Below are 21,661 nucleotides of genomic sequence, written 5' to 3'. Positions count from 1 at the left end.
GCAACATCCCTCTCATGGTTGAAGCTAATGCTGAGTGGATGTTGTGCATCTAAACACACTTCATGCCGTATAGGCTCCTATTTCAAACCAATATTTCCTTTCTCCACGCAGATTGTGTCCCTCTTCAGATTCATTATGGCACAAACATTTGTACAAAGACCTCAATTAGAGCCAATCAAATATGTTTGCCTGGCGCTGACATCCAGGCAACGGTTGCTTTTAATGGGTCGAAAACCATTCCAGTAATTCCATTTATACGGATAAAACACTCTCACAAATAGATTACCTGCTACATGTGATCCCCCTTCTCTGTGAAATCATGGCACAGGGCCACATCCTCCCACTTACTCTAAGTCCATTAAAATACAGATGAGAGCGTTTTACTGCATGGGGGCCAGGAGCGACGCCTACCATCTAATCCACAAACATCTGTTGAATTACGTGTAATCGAGAAGAGCTAGTCTGGCACCAGCATTGGAGAAATGAAACAAAATGAGCCTTTATTTGGGTAAATATTTGGATTTCATTTGATTAAGCTCTGTTCAGTGTGCATAAATTGCTGATAAATATAGATTGAGATGGGGCTATCTTGGAGAATGCTTATGTTAGGTGTACTTCCAACTGTTCTATTTGACACTAGTACTTGTATTCGCCACATGGTTGTAGGCCTACATATGGTATGAATGCATGCGATAATTGGTAGGAGCATTTTGAAAAGTTTGAGAACTTTCTAAAGTCAGTTCCGAGCCAGTCTTTCATAGACTCCTCTCTCCATGCTTGGTCAGCACAGCAGCACACCTGAAACACTCAATATCTCCAAAGCCAAGCACACAACACTGAACCTGGCAGCCGCTTCGTTCCTCTATCGGAATCTCATCTACTTAAAGCACTATTTATTCAGAACACATCCTTTAAATGCCTGGTCTTGGCAAGAGAGCCTGAAACACTGCACCTTAATTCCATTAGCCTGTTACTCCAATAAGGCCCAATAATCTAAGGCTAACAAGAACACAGACTCTCCCCCTAAAAACACAAGGTTCGCTTATTCTCTCAGGAGCACTTTAATATCACCATTAGCCTCCAAAGTTTGGATCAATTCTCCTGATATATAGGTAATGCCAAGCTACAGTAGTTTAGGCTAATGTGCAAAGATGGATGAAGATATTAAACACCACAATGTCATTCAAAAGATACTATCAGACAGTATACAAAAATAAAGACATCTTAGCCCTGTGTAATAACAATGTAATTACTATTGAATGTAGTACTCTACAATGTAAGATAGTTTTTGTTATTACACAAATAGAATAAAGACCATTCCTAGTCCACTCGTGTAATAAAAAAAACATTGAAATTGCAGTAATAGAGGGACAGAATATGCATATGCTTAAACCCTATCAGTCTATGTTTGGAACTCAGCTTCCCACCATCGTGGGTCAGAGACTGGTACTTAATTTCAGTCCTCAAAGTGGGCTTAGCTATTGTGGATGAAAGACTGGAGTTTCACTTCAAATGGGGCTTAGCCATTGTGGCTCAAAAGACTGAATCTTCATTTCAAACGTGACTCACCTCTACAGAGGGGAGATTCTTTCAGCCCGTGATGCCCTTGGAGAGGGAGAGAGAGCGAGAGAGAGAGAGAGAGAGAGAGAGAGAGAGAGAGAGAGAGAGAGAGAGAGAGAGAGAGAGAGAGAGAGAGAAAGATCGACACAGAGAAAGAAAGAGAGAGATTATTCCAAATGAGAACGCGCATCAGAAAGTCTGGACCTTTGCATCTGATCCTATAGAGTGGGGGAGAGAGGGGGTGAGGGGGCGGGGGAGGGAGGAATACGAGCCAAAGAGGATTAGGGGCCGTGAGACCTTTGTTGTTCTGATCAGTTAAAAGCACTAGTTCTCAATCACCCACCTGGCTACTTGAATGCGCTTTGCCAGCACATTTGCTTGCGAGGAACGAGAGTACAAGCCACCTTGATGAAGCCTGTAGATGTTTCAGACATTTGACAGTGTGTCACTTTGGGTAACGCCTCATTAGGGGCGGAGGAAGATCCAATCACACAACGTTTGTCGTAGAGAGAGAGGAGCAACGGCCAATAGAAAACCACTCCACTTCCCATATAAGGGATCGTAGTCCACTCCCATATTCACTTGTTTCATCTTCCTCACGGATTCGATTAAGATTCCCTACTCTCCTCAGCATCAACTTGGACCTCTGCTTTCCTACTAACCTGCTCACAGGTGGACCATCAAGGACTCCACCGCCGAGCGTAGGACAGCAGCTTCTCGTGGAGAGGATTGAGCTCGCATGACAGCTACTTCTCAATCTCTGGCTCAGCTAGCTAGCTGTCGCACTACCTGCCCAGCTACCTGCTTTGTGTTGCTTATTCCCACCAAGGCGGAAGAAATTAAAGATACTTGAGATTCAGTTAGCCACAATCTAAGTTAACCTAGCTAGCTAACGAAGAACGCACATTCTCTTCAGCTAGCGGTGTGCTTGCTATAGCTAGGCTACTAACCCTCGAGGTGAACGCTAGCTATAGCTAAACACCAGCACTAGCTGGCTATACAGCTAAGCATCGGCAAGCACACGACCAGAACTAGCTCATTTGCTAGCGCTCTCTACCTGCACGGTAGTATTCTTCTCTCCACGTAGCTTACCAGTGCTTTTGATGGCTAGGCTAGTACCTTCTGGTACTGCAGTCGTGGGAGCCTTATAGCCTGTAGAACAGAGCCACCTCGCGGTGCTCTCTGGCTTACTGCATGCCATTTATGACAGGCTTGTAGCTCACTCTAAATAGTCATGGCTACCGCTTCCCCTTGCCAGGGTGACCCAAGTCAGGCACCCAAGCAGTGTGCTTGCTATAGCTACGACAGGACTAGCTGGCTACAAAGCTAAGCTTCAAAAAGCACACGCACCTAAACTATGGCTACTTTTAACCCTGCACAGCCTGTAAGAGCAACAGCGCTCTTCGGCTAACAAAGTGCTAACTACAGCTAGGCGTTTAGCCCAGCTGACAGAACCTTGTCTCCTGGAGTTATGGCTACTGTTTTTCCCCTTACTGGATTAACTAAGCCAATCACTCTAATTCCTGGAATTACTAGCTAGCTATGGCTAAAACGGATCAGTTACACTACAGAGCATTACGGTCAAATAAGGTGTGAGCCTTAGCCATAAGAGTATCCCCCTGGGTGAACACTGGCTAGCTGATACCAAGTATGAGAACCTCACGGCTTAGCGTCGTCTAGCACATGCCTAACCCGGGTTACATACCCAGGCAGCTCTCGGCTAACCTGAGTCCTGCGAGTATTGTACGGCATTACCAAGAACCGGCCTCGGCTAGCTCAAGCTAGGTTACCAGCCCTCCTAGCGACGCCAACTAGCTAGCTAACTACCGTCTGGATATTACTAGCCTATCCCTCATACATAGTTTGTATACTGAACAAAAATATAAACGCAACATGCAACAATTACAACAATTTTACTGAGTTACAGTTCATATAAGAAAATCAGTCAATTTAAATAAATAAATTAGGCCCTAATCTATGGATTTCACATGACTGGGCAGGGGCACAGCCATGGGGAGCCAGCCAAGCCAATCAGAGTTTTTCCCCAAAAAAGGGCTTTATTACAAACAGAAATACTCATCAATTTCATCAGCTGTCCGGGTGGCTGGGCTCAGACAATCCCGCAGGTGAAGAAGCTGGATGTGGAGGTCCTGGGCTGGCGTGGTTACACATGGTCTGTGGTTGTGAGGCCAGTTGGACATACTGCTAAATTCTCTAAAACAACATTGGAGGCGGCTTATGGTAGAGAAATTAACATTCAATTCTCTAGCAACAGCTCTGGTGGACATTCCTGCAGTCAGCATGCCAATTGCACACTCCCAATTGCAGGTCCTTGTGGACATACGCCCCAGACAGCTATCTGGTTTCTCATACGCCCATAGTGCATCGCACTTCACCATCCCATCCTTCTCACCCTGCACTTCATTCATGCAAATAGGGCAACTATCTGCTCTGTTCTCTTCCATGAGAACAAGCAGTAAGGAGGACGCGGTGGCCTTTAACTCCACTTCCCCAGAGGTGAGGGGCAGGGGTAGACTAGGTACACAAAGCTGTTATATGACCCTGGGATAGGAAGATTGGAGACTAATTCTGCCTCTCTCCTTCCTTAGGTCGCGCTGTCTATCAGAAGTTTATCATCCTTGCGATGTTTTCTTCCCTAGGGGACATGCAGTTGCGCTCCGTGTCCACCTCCGCTCACTCAACTACAGCCCCACTGCTCTAGAGTGCCCCTGGACCACGTAGAATGAGGCTATCTGGGTTCAGTCTTAAGATGCATCACCACTACATGGCTTAAGTACACTGTTTCGGGGCTTACCCTAAAGAGTGGATTTTCCCCCTCCCGGCAGTCGCCCTCCTAAACAGATATGATGTCAGGGGAATACAGGGGGAGAGAGGAATACCTTAGGTGTGGAGCACATCCTAGGAGGTTCTAGCCGGCCAATATCCTATTAGAATCCACTAGACTCGTATAACCTTCTCGGGCTGGTCACCAGTTCTCCATCCACTTTAACTATGCTGCACCATGAATTCCACTCTATTCTATGACATAAGGTTTTTGACTTGTGGGGTTCAGCCGGATGCCAAGTCGATTACCAAGATCGACAATGACCACATCCTCACATACTTTTGCTTATAATCATAACATGACTAGCCTGCTTAATTGCTTACACATAACTTTAAATGGTCTAAAGTATAGGTCTACAAGTGTTTTCCATTTATCTATGTATCAGATGTCAGGACACAGAAGTCTAGGCCTCAGGAACTGACAATCCAATCTTGAACTTGCTAAAATGTTGAATTTCACTCTCTGTACCCAAAGTAGCAGATGTCTCACTGTTCTCATTGTTCAATTGAAAGTTGTATCAGTTTTATATCAACTAACGTCTGTAATGATGCATGTATACAAAATGACCATATAATCTTGGGAATTTAGAATAATAATTTGCATTTAGGCCATGCCTTTTTAGCCATAGTCTACCACCATTGCTATTGGCCTTGGCTTTTTAACCTCTGGTGCTATTAGCCTTTGCATTTGTCCATGACCACTTGTACCACAAAGCTACATATTAAAACTTTTACTTTGACCAGATCCTGGAACTCAAATTTCCTCTTTTACCTTTTCAAAGTCAACTTGCTACTGCTAAATTACCGCTTACAGACTGCACTGACGACCCGCAACCGCAACCACTCCCCACATCTAGTAAACTGACTTCCAAACTGTTAGACGCAACAGGCGCCCGTCACCTGTTCCGCTAAAGCTTTAGCCACCATTGGGCACTATGCTTTGTGTTGTACTAATATGGAATGGTGACTATGGGACCATCAGAACACATCTTTCGTATTCTTCCAATGGTTATGCCTCTGTTACAGATCTTCCGATCGGTTCCCCTGCATATGCACTCTTGCTATAACTGATACAAACATCTGGCCTCACTAATCGCCTCACTTTAGAGCTGTTGGCCTTTTCACCCACTGTCTTTCTCCTTCATGGAGGAAGAGCGTCTCCACCGCTTGTGTCCAGTATTTGCATAGCGCATCTACTTGGACAGGAGAAGAGCCCTACTAAAGAGCGATCAGATCTCTGTCTCTTGGGCACCTCCCCACGCAGGGAGGCCCTTTTCTCGCCAGCGTTTGTCCCATTAGATAGTGGAGGCTATTATAATGACATACTGTATAGTAGCAAGGGTTTTACACCAAAGGGCTTGAGGGCTCACTCCACCAGAGGTATTGATACATTATGGACATTGTTAACGGCATCTCTGTTCAAGAAATCTGTAATGCGGCATGTTGGGGTACCCCCATACCTTCATGAGGTTCTACCGACTGGACATCACTGCACCCTCGTTAGCGCATATGATGCTTAGTGTCGGGACTTCTGAGGGTTGATCCTGTCTAGACTTGGCTTCGGAGAGTATATGAGTGCCACGGGAGTTGGCTATATCCCCAAAGTGAGAGACTGAATGAGTAATTGAAATAGAACTTACAACAGACGTTATAATGATTGGATCTTCCTATACTCTGCCCCTAATGAGGCGTTACCCAAAGTGAGAGACCTCTCTCATTATGTCATAGAACCGGGATTACATTAGGTAATATCAGTTTGTTCCACGCTGCATGTTTTCATGTAATGGCATATTCAAATAGGCTATGTTCGCGCTCATAATCAAAAAGGACTTTCTTCATAGTCATGATATAGTGGGATAAAAAAAGCTCTGTTGAAAAAAGCACTTTTCTCATTCAATGCTCACAAAAAGGAATCAACTGGGAGGTTTTACAGAGCAGCAGCCTAGAAAGACAGGACCTAATAGAATATACAGTATGTGGTACAGTATAATAATAACAATACATTTTATTCGGTGGACGCCATTCAGGGTACTCAAGGATATCATACATTAAAAGTAGGCCTACATAAAAGCAAGTGCAGTACTATAACAAATCCAAGAAACTCGGCACCTCAGGCTTTTACCCATGACCCATAAATTACACCCCTCGCAATAACAATTCTAAGTATGGGTGGTAGGAGATGGTATAGGATGATGCAATGAATCAGCAGCAGTTTGTGTGTGTGTGTGTGTGTGTGTGTGTACTTGTTCTCTATTCCTTGGTAGTAGGCCAAGTCAGTCACACAGAGAGGAGTGTGTTTCCTACATTAACTCTCTCTTCCCTCTGCGCTGTATAAATAGTGGACGATTGAGTAAGAATGACATGGCTGTGGGTGACATCTAACAGGAAGTGAGCCCCGGTGAAGGCGTGAGATAGGGGTTAGGGAAGCGGACACTGGGTCTGGAGTGTACAGTTAAAACTCAGGCGGACAGACAGTTACTGCAGGATCCAAGAAGTTGCAGGCTGAGGTGGTATCACAAGTCAGTTTCAGGTCTCATGCACAACTCTCAATTCCCCCTTGGTGTAGAGAGGACCTTGGGACAGTATGGGATTTAAATGACACCAACATCATATGTCATGACAGCATTGTGTCTGACATAACTTTACATAGAATAGCATGGCACACAAGACTAATACAAAATTATTTGAATCACAAATAAAACCAAACCACCTGTCACACCGATGCATACGGGAAATAAATTCCTATAGGCCTTTAACAACAAAGCACCCCTGTAGCCTCAATGCCACCATTATCACTATGGATCAGACTGTTGCCTTGGCTACAGATTAACCTTTCAATCAAAGGACAGGGGATGAAAAAAGAGAGGAGCACTCTACCCCTTTTCATCCCCCAGAAGTGCCAGCTGTGTGCCAGGCGAGCGGGGTGAGGAGGCGGGGTGAGGAGGCGGGGTTACAGGGGACTCTAGGAGGCAGGTTGGAGTGGACCTCTCCAGCCTGGGCTTTCTGGCTACGTCTCAGGGAGCTACTGGGCCTTTGTCTCCCCTCCAATCTGTCCACATCTCCCCCGAGCATCCTGCTGCCTGCTGCAGCCTCTCACATACTGTACAGTGCCTTCAGAAAGTATTCATACTGCTTGGCTTATTACACATTTTGTTGTTACAGCCTGAATTCAAAATTGATTAAATAAAAAAAACAATCTCACCCATCAATACCCCATAATGACAAAATGCCCCAAACATTACGCTTTCTTTCAGGACATAAAGTTAATTAGTGCCATATTGCAAATAGGATGCATGTTTTGGAATATTTGTATTCTGTACAGGCTTCCTTCTTTTCACTCTGTCAATTAGGTTAGTATTGTGGCGTAACTACAATCTTGTTGCTCCATCCTCAGTTTCCTCCTATCACAGCCATTAAACTGTAACCATTTTAAAGTCACCATTGGTCTCATGGTGAAATCCCTGAGCGGTTCTCTTCCTCTCCGGCAACTGAGTTAGGAAGGACGCCTGTATTTTTGTAGTGACTGGGTGTATTTATACACCATCTAAAGTGTAATTAATAACTTCATCATGCTCAAAGTCAATGTCTGTTTTTTACCCATCTACCAATAGGTGCCCTTCTTTGCTAGGCATTTGTGGTTGAATCTGTGTTTGAAATTCACAGCTCAACTGAGGGACCTTGCAGAAAATTGCATGTGTGGGATACATAGATGAGGTAGTCATTCAAGAATCATGTTAAAAACGATTATTGCACACAGAGTGAGTCCATACAACTTATGTGACTTGTAGGCTAATTTTTAATCCTGAACTTATTTAGGCTTGCCATAACAAAAGGTTTGAACAGTTATTGACTGAAAATGTTTCAGATTTTATGAAGTATTGTGTGTAGTAGGCCAGTGAGAAAAAATCTCTATTTAATTCATGTTTAATTCAGGCTTTAACACAATTTTTGGGGAAAAGTCAAGGGGTGTGAATACTTTCTGAAGGCACTGTGTCAATGGAGCCCCAATTGGGTGATCAGACAGAGAAAGAGCAAGCCCAGCTGGGATGGCTAGTGAGAGGAGACAGGGATTTGGTAAGGGACAGCTCTCTGTTCCAAACCAGGGAGCTTTTGTCTGTCTGATTGGAGCAACCTGTTCAGGTCTCAGTCACTGTAGTAGGGTGACAGCCCAAACACTTGAGTTCTCAGTCTATAGTCTAATCATTATTCTATCATACTATACATTTTACATATACTGAATACAAATATAAACACAACATGCAACAATTTCTAAGATTTTACTGAATTACAGTTCATATAAGGAAATCAGTCAACTGAAATAAATTCATTAGGCCCTAATCTATGGATATCACATGACTGGGAATACAAATACACATCTGATCCCACAGATACATAAAAACAAAAAATTGGACCGTGGTTCAGAAAACCAGTCAGTATCTGGTGTGACCGCCATTTGCCTCATGCTGCGTGACATCTTCTTCGTATAGAGTTGATCAGGTTGTTGATTGTGGCCTGTGGAATGTTGTCCCACTCCTCTTCAATGGCTGTGCGAAGTTGCTGGATATTGGCAGGGAACTGGAACACGCTGTCGTACATGTCGATCCAGAGCATCCCAAACATGCTCAATGGGTGACATGTCTGGTGAGTATGCTGGAAGAACTGGGACATTTTCAGCTTCCAGGAATTGTGTACAGATCCTTGCAACATGGGGCCGTGCATTATCATGCTGAAACATGAGGTGATGGCGGCGGATGAATGGCACGACAATGGTATGTGGACACCCCTTAGTGGATTCGGCTATTTCAGCCACACCTGTTGTTGACAGGTGTATCAAATCGAGCACACAGCCATACAATATCCATAGACAAACATTAGCAGTAGAATGGCCCATACTGAAGAGGTCTGTGACTTTCAACGTGGCACCGTCATAGGGTGCCACCTTTGCAACAAGTTAGTTCGTAAAATGTCTGCCCTGCTAGAGCTGTCCCGGTCAACTGTAAGTGCTGTTATTGTTAATTGGAAATGTCTAGGAGCAACAACGTCTCAGCCGCAAAGTGGTAGGCCACTCAAGCTCACAGAACGGGACCGCCGAGTGCTGAAGCGCGTAGCGTGTATAAATAGTCTGTCCTCGGTTGCAACCCTCACTACCGAGTTCCAAAATGCCTCTGGAAGCAACGTCAGCACAAGAACTGTTCGGCGGGAGCTTCATGAAATTGGTTACCATGGCCGAGCAGCCGCACATAAGCCTAAGATTACCATAAGCAATGCCAAGCGTCGGCTGGAGTGGTGGAGCAGTGGAAACACGTTCTCTTGAGTGATTAATCACGCATTGGGGCAGGTAGCGTTCTCCTGGCATCCACCAAACCCAGATTCGTCCATCTGGCAGTCCGACGGACGAATCTGGGTTTGGTGGATGCCAGGAGAACGCTACCTGCCCCAATGCATAGTGCCAACTGTCAAGTTTGGTGGAGGAGGAATAATGGTCTGGGGCTGTTTTTCATGGTTGGGGCTAGGCCCCTTAGTTCCAGTGAAGGGAAATCTTAATGCTACAGCATACAATGACATTCTAGATGATTCTGTGTTTCCAACTTTGTGGTAACAGTTTGGGGAAGGCCTTTTCCTGTTTCAGCATTATAATGCCCTTGTGCACAAAGCGAGGTCTATACAGAAATGGTTTGTGGAGATCGTGTGTGGAAGAACTTGACTGGCCTAAACCCCATCAAACACCTTTGGGATGAATTGGAACACCGACTGCGAGCCAGGCCTAATCGCCCAAAGTCAGTGCCAGACCTCACTAATGCTCTTGTGGCTGGATGGAAGCAAGTCCCCGCAGCAATGTTCCAACATCTAGTGGAAAGCTTTCCCAGAAGAGTGGAGGCTGTTATAGCAGCAAAGGGGGGAACAACTCCATATTTATGCCCATGATTTTGGAATGAGATGTTCGACAAGCATACTTATGGCCATGTTGTGTATCTCTGTGCTTTCAAATTTCCATCAATATAATGCAATTGTGTTCATTGTCCGTAGCTTTATGCCTGCCCATAACATAACACCACCGCCCCCATGGGGCACTCTGTTCACAACATTGACTTCCGCAAACCTCTGACCCACACGATGCCATACACGTGGTCTGCGGTTGTGAGGCCGGTTGGACGTACTGCCAAATTATGGTAGAGAAATTAACATTAAATTATTTGGCAACAGTCATGGTGGACATTCCTGCAGTCAGCATGCCAACTGCACGCTCCCTCAAAACTTGAGACATCTGTGGCATTGTGATGTGTGACAAAACTGCATATTTTAGAGTGGCCTTTTATTGTCCCCAGCACAAGGTGCACCTGTGTAATGATCATGCTGTTCAATCATCTTCTTGATATGCCACACCTTTCAGGTGGATGGATTATCTTGGCAAAGGAGAAATGCCCACTAACAGGGATGTAAACTAATTTGTGCACAACATTTGAGAGAAATAAGCTTTTTGTGTGTATGGAAAATTTGTGTGATTTTTTATTTCAGCTCATGAAAAAAAGGGACCAACACTTTACATGTTGCGTTTATATTTTTGTTCAGTGTATTGTGTTTTTGGATGGGAAATGAACTTTCATATTGTCAAATATATTTATAATATATATATATATATTTACACTGAACGTAAAAAACATTAAGCACACCTTGCTAATATTGAGTCAAGTTGGCTGGATGTCCTTTGGGTGGTGGACTATTCTTGATAGACATGGGAAACTGTTGAGCGTGAAAAACCCAGCAGCATTGCAGTTCTTGACACAAACCGGTGCGCCTGGCAGCTACTACCACACCCGTTCAAAGGCACTTAGATATTTTGTCTGGCTCATTCACCCTCCGAATGGCACACATACACAATCCATATCTCAATTGTCTCAAGGCTTAAAAATCCTTATTTAACCTGTCTCCTCCCCTTCATCTACACTGATTGAAGGGGACTAAACAACTGACATCAATAGGATTCATAGCTTTCACTTGGATTCACCTGGTCATATTTTGTACACTCAGAGTATAATATACATTTTCCTCACCTTTTCATGTGGTTTATTATGTCCCGAATGGATGTTCTAGCCATTAGCAAAACAGCCCAGTTATCTGAATTTCTGAGTTATGCACCACGTTGTAACAATGTATCAAACTGACTTCCGGTGACACCCTATTCTTTCAAGACTAACAATAGGAAAACAGAAAGACCCGCCCCTGCTGTCGATGTTGCTACAAGAGTCGTGTGCCACTGTTTTATGTAGGCTACACTACTGCACGCGACAGGCGCGTGGTACCCTCTCAATCGACAACAAAGCACTATGCTTACATACCGAATACAGAGTGGACAGAAATGTAAACTTAGCTGCCAACCGGTGCCCTTGGACTGGATGCTCTTCTTCAGAAAAGCGAAAGGAATGCAGAACTCGCTCAAACCGAAGCTGAGAAACAATTTTGCATAGGCTCAATTCTTCCCATAATCGGATAATAGAACGGATGAATTATAGGTTTTTGACAAAAAGGTAGTGTGTTAGATAAAAACGAGATATAGATTGAACTTTATAGGCTAATGTTAAGATTTATCTTACTTGTTTTCTGAAACGCGTTTAGAGTAAGATTTGCCTGCAAGTTTTTCTTCAAACTAAATAGGCTCTAATAACCAATGTATTCCTATTTTATTAGCACTGCTATAAACTTTTGTTTTACTATTTTAAATAGGCTGACAGTTTACTTAAACCGGAGGCTATCCATTTTCTTTTACAACTTAACGCAAAAATCAATTATTGCGATGGGAATAACACTTATTTAATCAATAGTAGATAGACTAAACATAATCTAAAACAACTATTGGACTCTATGTCCGCACACTATTCATATAATAAAATAACACTTCTAGGGAGAGTCAAATAGCGCTCACTTTGTTGCACATGGTTGACAGTCAGGGACGTGAAGCTGCAATGGCAATATAATATGCCATTTAGCAGACGCTTTTATCCAAAGCGACTTACAGTCATGTGTGCATACATTTTTACGTATGGATGGTACCGGGGATCGAACCCACTACCCTGGCGTTACAAGCGCCATGCTCTACCAATTGAGCTGCACAGGACCACAGGTTTTCTGAAACTTATCTTTTCAACTTAAACTACATAGTATTGTGACCGGAAAAAGGGGAGTGGTTGAAGCTTTCATTTTTTAAGAATGTCTTTCTAGTTCAGTTCCCCTGAGAGGGTGGCAATTGTCATATGATTGAGGAAGTAAACATATAGTTTTGAGTTATGTTGATATCAAGTTTCAAGAGTAAAAACTACCTCAAAATATCTCTATTTGGGTAGGCTATTGACAATGCACTGAGAAAATCAATACTAGGTTAGAATGACTTCAAAGTAGTCCAGGCTACTTATTTTGAAATAAACAGGAAACCGTTTTTGCAACTATTTTGAATTGAATTTATATATGTATTTATATCGTTTTTATCAACCTCAGAATGCTTTGAAAACTAAAACTTGGCCTCTATGGTTTAATGGGACAGATGTGTCCAAACTCCTCACTTGGTTATGCTGGCAGCCAGTCCTTTTCTTGTCTTGTTCTTTTCACAAACCGAAGATGGGAGACACTTTCCCAACTCCAATGTAATTTAAGAAATGTTAATCGATGCAGGTGTGCGGGCCCCGGAGCACTGGAGGACCAAGGTGACGAATCAAACTCCGATCTCTCACGGTTTGGTCCCATTGATCAGCTGAGACCTCGTGCTGACTACAGCCCCGGTCGCCATAGCAGCCGCCTGAGCGGCGCGGTGAGGACTGGCTGGAGGGCTGCAGTGAATGGGTGACGTCACGGAGCTGGCGCCAGAGAGTCTACTCTGCGAGAGCATGAGCTCGCGGCGCTGTTCCGTAGGCCGATTGCCGCTCGCTTGGTGCCAATTCATCACCTGTCATGGATCAGTCAGGGTGTCATGTGAAATGTACACAGCTGTGAGAACGAAAAGAAGAGGAAAGAAAAATGACAAATCCGATTGCACCAGATGTGGACATGACTGAGTACTGCACTGTTGGGTAGAGATGGCAAGTTAAGTTTTTCACTGTACGTGTGCATATGACAATAAAACTTGAACTTCAGTGCAAGAATTCCACATCTCGTCGCATAAAAATGCATAAAGGCTTGTTAAATAGTGGAAGTTGTCTCGTGGCTGCAAAAGCAAAACTGTATAATGTGCGTACATTGCTGCCCAAAGATTTAATAGCCTCTTTTTATCCAAGTGTTGGCAATATCTCTTTCAGAAATAGTTGGTGGTGGGGGGAAGGTTATATAAATTTTTTGTATAAGATTTGTTATTGCACAGCTCAGTCTTGTACGCATAGGACAGACTACTCTCCAAACATCATCATCAATTGCGCAGGACTTGCTAGGACTGCATTTGGTGTTCAAATGCATTCTCTGCAAGATTATATGGGCATATTGGTGGTTATAAAGCACTTTTCTCTCAAATCTCATTTTGGGTCGTTTTTACAATATTTTGCATATTAGGAATATTATATCCAAAAACTAAATGATAATTTTCTAAATTATATTTTTAGCAGCTGTACACAAGGAGAAGAAACACATTCTCATCCATTATAGACGTTGTCACTATGACCCCTAATGTGTTTGTAAAAAATGTATGGACTTAAGTAAACTATGCATTTTAATACACAAATCAAAACGACCACCAGCTGCAGCCCACAACAGCCCCGGTGCAATTAGTTTGTGCTGCATCACTCCGCGAGCTTTGGAGCCCTGTGCCCGGCACCAGTTGAAGAATGCAGCCCCATGTAGCCTCATTTATACAGAAGAATGCTACTGAAGTCTAACATGTTTGCAACCAAAGGATCTGTTGTTCAATCAGTGTTTTACATTATTACCATTCATGGAGGTCATAGAATGGCCTTCCTGACGAAATGTTTTCTAGGTATTATTGAGGACCTTAAGCACAGTGTCAATCCAGACGTCATCCAAGTGGCCCTATACACACTGTGACAGTCACTCTCTCTGGCCAGTGATCACATATGTCTCACAATAATGTGCACAATCATACACCCTCGTCTTATTTCAAATATTCCCTATTATGCAGAATCCATCTTTCCCTACTGATCCAGTGTGTCCGCAAGCATGCCATAAAGGCTAGGTCCGGGGTCCGGTTTAGCCTACCGGTTTAATGACCCATTCAAAGTTCACATTTCTGTTATCACCACCTTATACATGCATGGACCATGTACTCATTCAACATCTGATGTCATGCCCTGAGATTTTTAATTGACAATTTCTACAATCATAATTCCCATTGTTGTTTTTCATAATCTTTAGAAATATAATATTCGTATAGGCTATCCATCATTTCAAATAAGAGATAATGATCAAATTAATCACAAGGACATAGTGCTATGTTGACAGTGAAGGAATGCGTGTTAGAGAGACAGCGAGCTCTTCTAATCTTGACTATAAACCAAGATATTGTGACAATTAAAGCCTATCAGCCCCTTCACCTTTATAAATCTGGATGCATTATTGCGCATTTTACGCATAGATACAAATCATTATAAGAAGTTGTATTTTAGTATTCTTACGTTAACTCCTTCAGAAGAGCTTTGTCAATATTCCACCCTTTCTTTTACATTCAATTAAAGTCATCAGGAAAATGCACGCTAGAGCTTCACAAGCTCCTGATGCCAAATTACGAATAATCAGAAACAGGTAAGGGCTCAATTTTCCAAATTGCCCACCAAAGCTGAAGGGCTCTCACGGTGCCACCTTCAACATGCGTTTTCACTTGCTGAGAACACGGAAGGAAAAGAAGGGGCCTGACTGTGAGGCAGTCTTAACCAATGGTAGGGCACGAGGGGGGGGGGTGATTGACGTAAACTACTCATCCAATCAGCACAAACAAAACCCGTGCGTTGCAAACCCAGCCTGCTGGCTATATAAGCGACAATGACAGCTTGTAAATCTAGTCCGTTCGCTTACCGATCCGTCTACGAAGGAACAGAAAGAATACTAAAACCAACCTCTCAACGAAAGCACTGAACGTCTCGCTCGAAGATTCAATATGAAAGCAATAAGCCCAGTAAGATCTTTCCGGAAAAACAGCGCGAATCTGTCTGAACATAGTCTGGGAATCTCTCGGAGCAAGACTCCCGTGGATGATCCATTAAGCCTGCTTTACAACATGAACGACTGCTACTCTAAGCTGAAGGAGCTCGTGCCCAGCATCCCTCAAAACAAGAACGTGAGCAAGATGGAAATCCTGCAGCATGTCATCGACTATATTCTGGACCTGCAGATCGCACTTGACTCCAATGTCGCAATAACAAGCCTCCATCACCCGCGACCGGGGCAAGCGACATCCAGGACTCCCCTGACAACTCTAAATACAGATATCAGCATCTTGTCATTACAGGTAAGGATATTGTCTGAAATATCAGAAGAATATGAATATAAACAAAGACCATACATTTGGTTGGGTCTATTTAACCTATTGGCGTGCGCATTTTTAGTGCGTTTTAAATGCGCAATTGTGGTCTATTGTGAAATTACACCATTTGGTTACAAAAGGCATGTTATCCATTATCAGCATTGCGAGGGGAGGCATTTTTATGTGTAATCTCAATAATTCCACGTATTTGACTGCAGCGGTGCTAATGAACATATGTTTGTTTTTCAGTCTCCGGAGTTCCCATCAGAGCTGATAACAGATGACAGCAGGAATCTTCATCGTTAAAGCGGTAAGTACGCTATGTTATATCCCCTGTCTGTAGTATTATGTCTGGGGTTTACTTGCCTATTAGCCTACAGCCTGTTGTGGCAGAATACAACAAATACAAGTCGGTGCATATTTCTGACAGTAGGCTAATCATTATCTCATTGTTAACTGGTTCAATATTTGAACGGAATGCATTGCAAACATTTTTGCTATAGCGTGTAGGCAAATTCTTTGTTATTACGTTATAACGCACCTACGCTCATCTGTAATATAAAATAAATGGTTGTCTGGATTACTATTAGATGTCTGCACATAATTGGTGCAAGAAGAGGCCCAGCAGAACTGCATTTTCGGCTGATTCTCTCCGAGATAGTAGGCTGAAGTTGAGTGAGAAAGTGCCCTATGCTGAGTTAGAGTGTACATCTGGAGCCCAGGGTTTGCTCAGTATTCGAGTGTTTGGTTAAATTTTAAAACTGCGGCTTCCTCCCTGGCGCCAGTCTGTCCGGATCTCTGCCCTGTTTGCAGTTTCTAAACTCGCCTCTTTCTCAATCTTTTGCAGGTGTTTGGTTAAGACACAAAACACACAGGACCTGGGAACCGGACTTTTTTCCCTAAATTTTTGTCCTCGGGTTCTGGATTTTCTTCTTTAATTGAATCAAGAGACTTTGCTTATAAAGGACAATCTATGTGATGTGTTTTCAGTTCAGACACTCATATTATTTAACTTAAGACCTGTTTTGGTCCTTTCTTGAAATGGAAGTCGCGCTATACTCCCGACACAGGGAGAAAAACAAATAAGAGTGTCACAAGGATTTCCTCTTATCCCCCTTGAAGTCTTCGCTTTTTCTCCGGAGTTGGAGTGAATAGAAGACAACTTGGTTAGTTACTGTATATAGTTTAGTCTGTCTTGTCAGAATTGTTACTCTTCTTCGCACATGAAGGACTGGACGTTGTTAAAAAAAAACTTAAAAAACAAAAGAACGCGTGAAACCTTGTGCACTCTATCGGAGTTTTATCTTGTATAGTTGCAGGAATTGCACATTTCTGCAAAAGTGTAATGCTGTACTTAAATATGCTGAAACTTTTTATAAAAGTAATAATGTAAATTGTACCTTTTTATACAAAAAATAAACAAATCAAATGCATTATTTGAGCATGTCTCCCTGCTGTATGGAAACTTGTAGCCTATAGACATACATTCTTGAGATTTGAGTTGCAAAAGGTAAAGGCTGACAATGTTCTGGCTGAAAATGGTTATGCAATGCCAGGTTGTTGTGATCATCTACAATCCCAAAATGAGTTTCAATTCCTGTGCGTTAACCAGCCCATGCAGTGGTAATGAAGTCAATGTAGTGGGAATGTCAATCTTTCATGACAGTTGTGTCAACTTAATGATTAAATGTAAAGAATGGTGAATTCCTGAGTGTCATTTCTTAGGTGCGCAATGGACAAGCTATACCATTGACTAAGTGCGTCATTTACAGTGAAACATTGCTCATTCACACAACGCTCTGTCTTCCTCATCTTGACAGTGTTCAGGAATTGAGACCTAATTCTACCTCAAACACGCAAGGATGGGGTAAACCCCCAGGGTGTACGCATATAGGACACTGGGCATAATGCGATTGTCTCACCTGTTCATAAAAGCTAGTGCAAATGTATTAAAAGCTGTTCTCCATTTTCAATCACAGAACATCTTCTATTGACAATATGATTCTGCATTAATCTGCTACTCACAAAGCTGTTAACTTCTAAAATAAACACTTCACCACTAATTGTCATTTTTAAATGGCCTGCCAGTGCTGATCATACTATTTTTGTAGAAAAACACACCCATAGGGCTACATTTCATGAATCTCAGGATGTCTGGGTTATGACAATATGATAATGATTAGACTACGCATTCGTTTTTGTCTGAACGTGCGATGACACCATAAGGCAAACTACCTGGACACTGCTCTATGCTCAAGCCTAAACTATTGCTTTTAAAGCAGCACATTATTCCACTTTTACAGGTAGAATGACAAAGCACAGGTTCACCATTTCCCCACAAACTGGAAAGCTCAAGTTCCTTTACACAGAGGAGTAAACTCTTAAGTGTGCCCAACATACGAAGGGAAGGGCTTCGAATAGGATTAAATAGATTGGCTACGGTATTATGCATATGAATTATACTTCATATGTATATTATGACAACTTGGCCTTCAAATCAGCTTTTCCCACAAGTGGAAGTTCATGCCCATGGTTCAGTGATGCTGGCTAGGACATTGTCTTCTTTGGCCTAATGCGGGTTTGTATGGAGAATCTGCCACCTACTGGTGAAAATAAAGTCCAGCTGACTCCAGCTAATGCAATTATGTCTTAACCCTTTCTATATGGCAGGGTTTCCCAATGTCGGTCCTGCCCCCCGATTTAAAATGCGGTGTACTGCTAGGGCAAAAACCGAAACGGGGGGTGGGCAGGACCCGACTTTGGGAAACCCTGCTATGTGGGAGTATGGGAAATTGTGTTAATTAAATAATGAACAACAAACGAGTCAACTTGAGCTCATAGGAAAAGTAGAGTTCAAGGGATGGGAAGCATGTTATGAACTGTTATATTTTATACAGGAAGTTAAAAATGCTTCTGACAGCCAAGATGTTTATTGTTTCACAAAAACATGGCTTCACATTGCACTCTGAAAAAGACTAAGATCCTCAGAGACATATCAGTAGTGCATGGAACATACTTTTTCCTATCACAGAAAGTCCAGGAGGTTTACCACACTGTTCACATAGATTTTAAATCTTTAATTACAGCACAAAACAGATTCTTGGGCAAATAGACCTTTCCATCACAAATATGGAAAAAAGGTGTCACAATACAAATTCACAGCAATACTACACCAAATAACTCATGTTTGAACATGGCACATTTTCACTGGTAGCCTACTTGATAACTAAGTTTTCCTCAATTCTAGTTAAGCACAAAGCCAATTAAGATTTTTCAGTAACCTATAACAAAGTACAGTATACAAAATTGCACCAACATACACCACTACTGTACTGTCACCATCACTACACCAAAACACAACATTCATACGGACACACAAACAATCACATCACAACTCACTACCATTTTCCAACAGCAAACGTGAACATGACAGCACAACACCTGATTGAACTACAGGGCCATTTCAATTGGACTTTGATTCCATATTAGTATGACGTCATGAACTTTCAAATTATTTCACAAAATGTATCCTGAGTTCTTGATGTATTTTTGGTTTGTCTACAAGCCAGGACATTCATTTCTTCAACCCAATTTATTTAATATTTTTATGATTGGCAAAAATGTGATCCCCTTCGTTTTAATCGATGCTTACTGATCTGCATATCAACTCTGGGTGAATGCTGTAACATTTTCTCTCAAATTGTGTAACAACCTTCAGTCTTTTAAAAACTAAATTACAGATGAATAGGCCTTTATTTTTTTGTAGCACATCACAACATCAAACATCAAGCAACGTCTAAGGGACCTCAAAAAAGGCCTGGGCCCCTCACAGGACACTCTCTCTCTCGTCCTCCAGGATAATGGCATCAGGGGCCCCTGTGTGGCCCTCAAGGGCCTCCCCGGTGCTCAGTGCCCTCTTGAGGATGATCCCACGCAGGTTCTGGTTATGGACAGGCCCAGTGGTGGAGTCAGTGCTGGAGCGTGGGGTGGAGCTCTCTGTGTCTTGGTTGTCTTGGCTGGTGTTGGTGGTGGCAGCGTTGTTGCTACTGTTGTTGTTGAGCGTGGTGGTGCTGGAGGCGCGGTTGAGGTTGCTCATGGACAAGCTGGCGGGGAACCAGGTTTCGTCGGGGCTGGAGGCCATCAGGCTGCCCTCGGACGGAGCCTCGGAGCAGATGGACATGCGGGCGATGGTGGAATCGTGGAGGCCACTCAGACTGCTGGGCAGCAGGCCCCTCTCCTTTACCAGACCTTCTAGCTCCAGCTCTATCAGGTTGGGTTTATTAACCTCTTCGGCTTCCACTAGGGAGTGGTCCGAGGAGCTCTCGCCAGACCTCAACCCCGAGTCGGACGAGTCCTTCTTGTCCAGGGCTATGTCGGATGTCGCTTGGGCGCCCCCCTCCTTCCCTTCTTCCTGGAGCAGAGGGGTGTTGTCTGATTCCTCCGTCCCTGACTCCTCATCACTGGGGACATTGTGGTATCGAGGCCCTGCTCCCTTCACCTTGGAGCCCCCTGCTTTGGAGGCGCTGGAATACAGCTTCTCGTCCTCTTCGCTGATGGGGTCCAGGGGGGCATCTGTATCGACCGCATCCATAGCTTTAGCCCCTCTCTTGGTGGGGAAAGAGGGCTTGCGGCCCTCCTGCTCGGTCCCGTCTTTGGCCTTTTCCTCTGGGTCTCTGACCTCTCGGCTCTGGAGGAACTGGCCCGGGTGGGGCTGGACGGGCTTCTCTCCCCCGCTTCCGGCCACGTCCAGCTGGGTCATCTGGGTGATGTACTCGCGGTAGGCGTCGCGATACTCTGCCTGCTGCTTGTCCGTCAGCTTGCAGATGTCGTTGGATGACTCCTGGGAGTTGAGGCTGGACATGCTGGGGGTGCGGTGGGTGGCCGCCTGGGGGTGGGAAGGAGAGGGTAACGTGCAGTATAAAGGTTTTTGTTATGGTTGAGGGGGGAACGGGATGCGCCATGGACGTTATTGGTTTGGGTAAAGGGGTGAGAAAGCACAATCTCATGAGGTTTGTGGTCATGGTGGTGCTGTTTGACTTTACAATGCTTTATTTACAGGCAAACAACAGCACTGCAAGCCACCAAATAACTAGTAATGACAATAAAAAACTGACAGCCATGCTAGAGAAGTTTATGTTTGCGTATATGTTAGCATGTTGGCAGTTGAGAGCAGAGAGGGCAAAAATAACAGCTTTTCTAACACCCTGCCTTGCCCTTTGGTGGTGTGAGTCTGTGTATGTGTGATCAGCCACGTCAACGTCCTCAACCAGGGGAGGTCAAAACTGCCATCATCTCACCCAAAACCACATGCTAATTTAGCTCTGATGAGTTCAATGACTGCTTGTGTAAGTGTATACAGTGCCTAGTGAAAGTCTACACACCCATTGCACAGTCTTCACATCTTGCTGCCTTAAATGTTTATCTAAAAAGGGATTAAACTGGATATTTTCCATACAGATCTACACAACCTGCTCAACATTTTCAAAAAATGCTTTTCCAACAGTCTTGAAGGAGTTCCCACATATGCTGAGCACTTGTTGGCTGCTTTTCCTTCACTCTGCGGTCCAACTCATTCCAAACCATCTCAATTGGGTTGAGGTCGGGTGATTGTGGAGGCCAGGTCACCTGATGCAGCACTCCATCACTCTCCTTCTTGGTCATATAGCCCTTACACAAGAACAGCTCAAATAAGCAAAGTGAAACGACAGTCCATCATTACTTTAAGACATGAAGGTCAGTCAATACGGAACATTTCAAGAACTTTAAAAGTTTCTTCAAGTGCAGTCGCAAAAACCATCAAGCGCT

At 43.6% G+C, this 21,661-nt stretch overlaps 2 protein-coding genes across 8 annotated transcripts in view; one reads left to right on the top strand and one right to left on the bottom strand.

Annotated features, from left to right (window-relative positions):
• Positions 1-15,387: 15,387 nt before the first annotated feature.
• Positions 15,388-17,560, top strand: id2a (inhibitor of DNA binding 2a). Its single transcript, XM_041855486.2, has 3 exons — positions 15,388-15,841; positions 16,106-16,166; positions 16,704-17,560. The coding sequence occupies exons 1-2, from the start codon at positions 15,491-15,493 to the stop codon at positions 16,160-16,162; spliced, it is 408 nt and encodes a 135-aa protein (XP_041711420.1). The 5' UTR covers positions 15,388-15,490; the 3' UTR covers positions 16,163-16,166; positions 16,704-17,560.
• A 1,358-nt stretch (positions 17,561-18,918) lies between these two features.
• Positions 18,919-21,661, bottom strand: part of kidins220a (kinase D-interacting substrate 220a) — a 94,256-nt gene continuing 91,513 nt past the window's right edge. For all 7 annotated transcript variants that reach the window (XM_045209186.1, XM_045209184.1, XM_045209183.1 and 4 more), the window contains one exon: positions 18,919-20,741. In XM_045209186.1, coding sequence (XP_045065121.1) covers positions 19,683-20,741 — 1,059 coding nt within the window. In that variant the 3' untranslated portion in view covers positions 18,919-19,682. The remainder of the gene's footprint in view (positions 20,742-21,661) is intronic.

This window comes from Coregonus clupeaformis, chromosome 29 (genome assembly GCF_020615455.1).
Source record: "Coregonus clupeaformis isolate EN_2021a chromosome 29, ASM2061545v1, whole genome shotgun sequence".
NCBI classification, from domain to species: domain Eukaryota; kingdom Metazoa; phylum Chordata; class Actinopteri; order Salmoniformes; family Salmonidae; genus Coregonus; species Coregonus clupeaformis.
The sequence above is the reverse complement of the archived record's forward strand: the minus strand, read 5'-3'. Positions and strand labels throughout refer to the sequence as shown.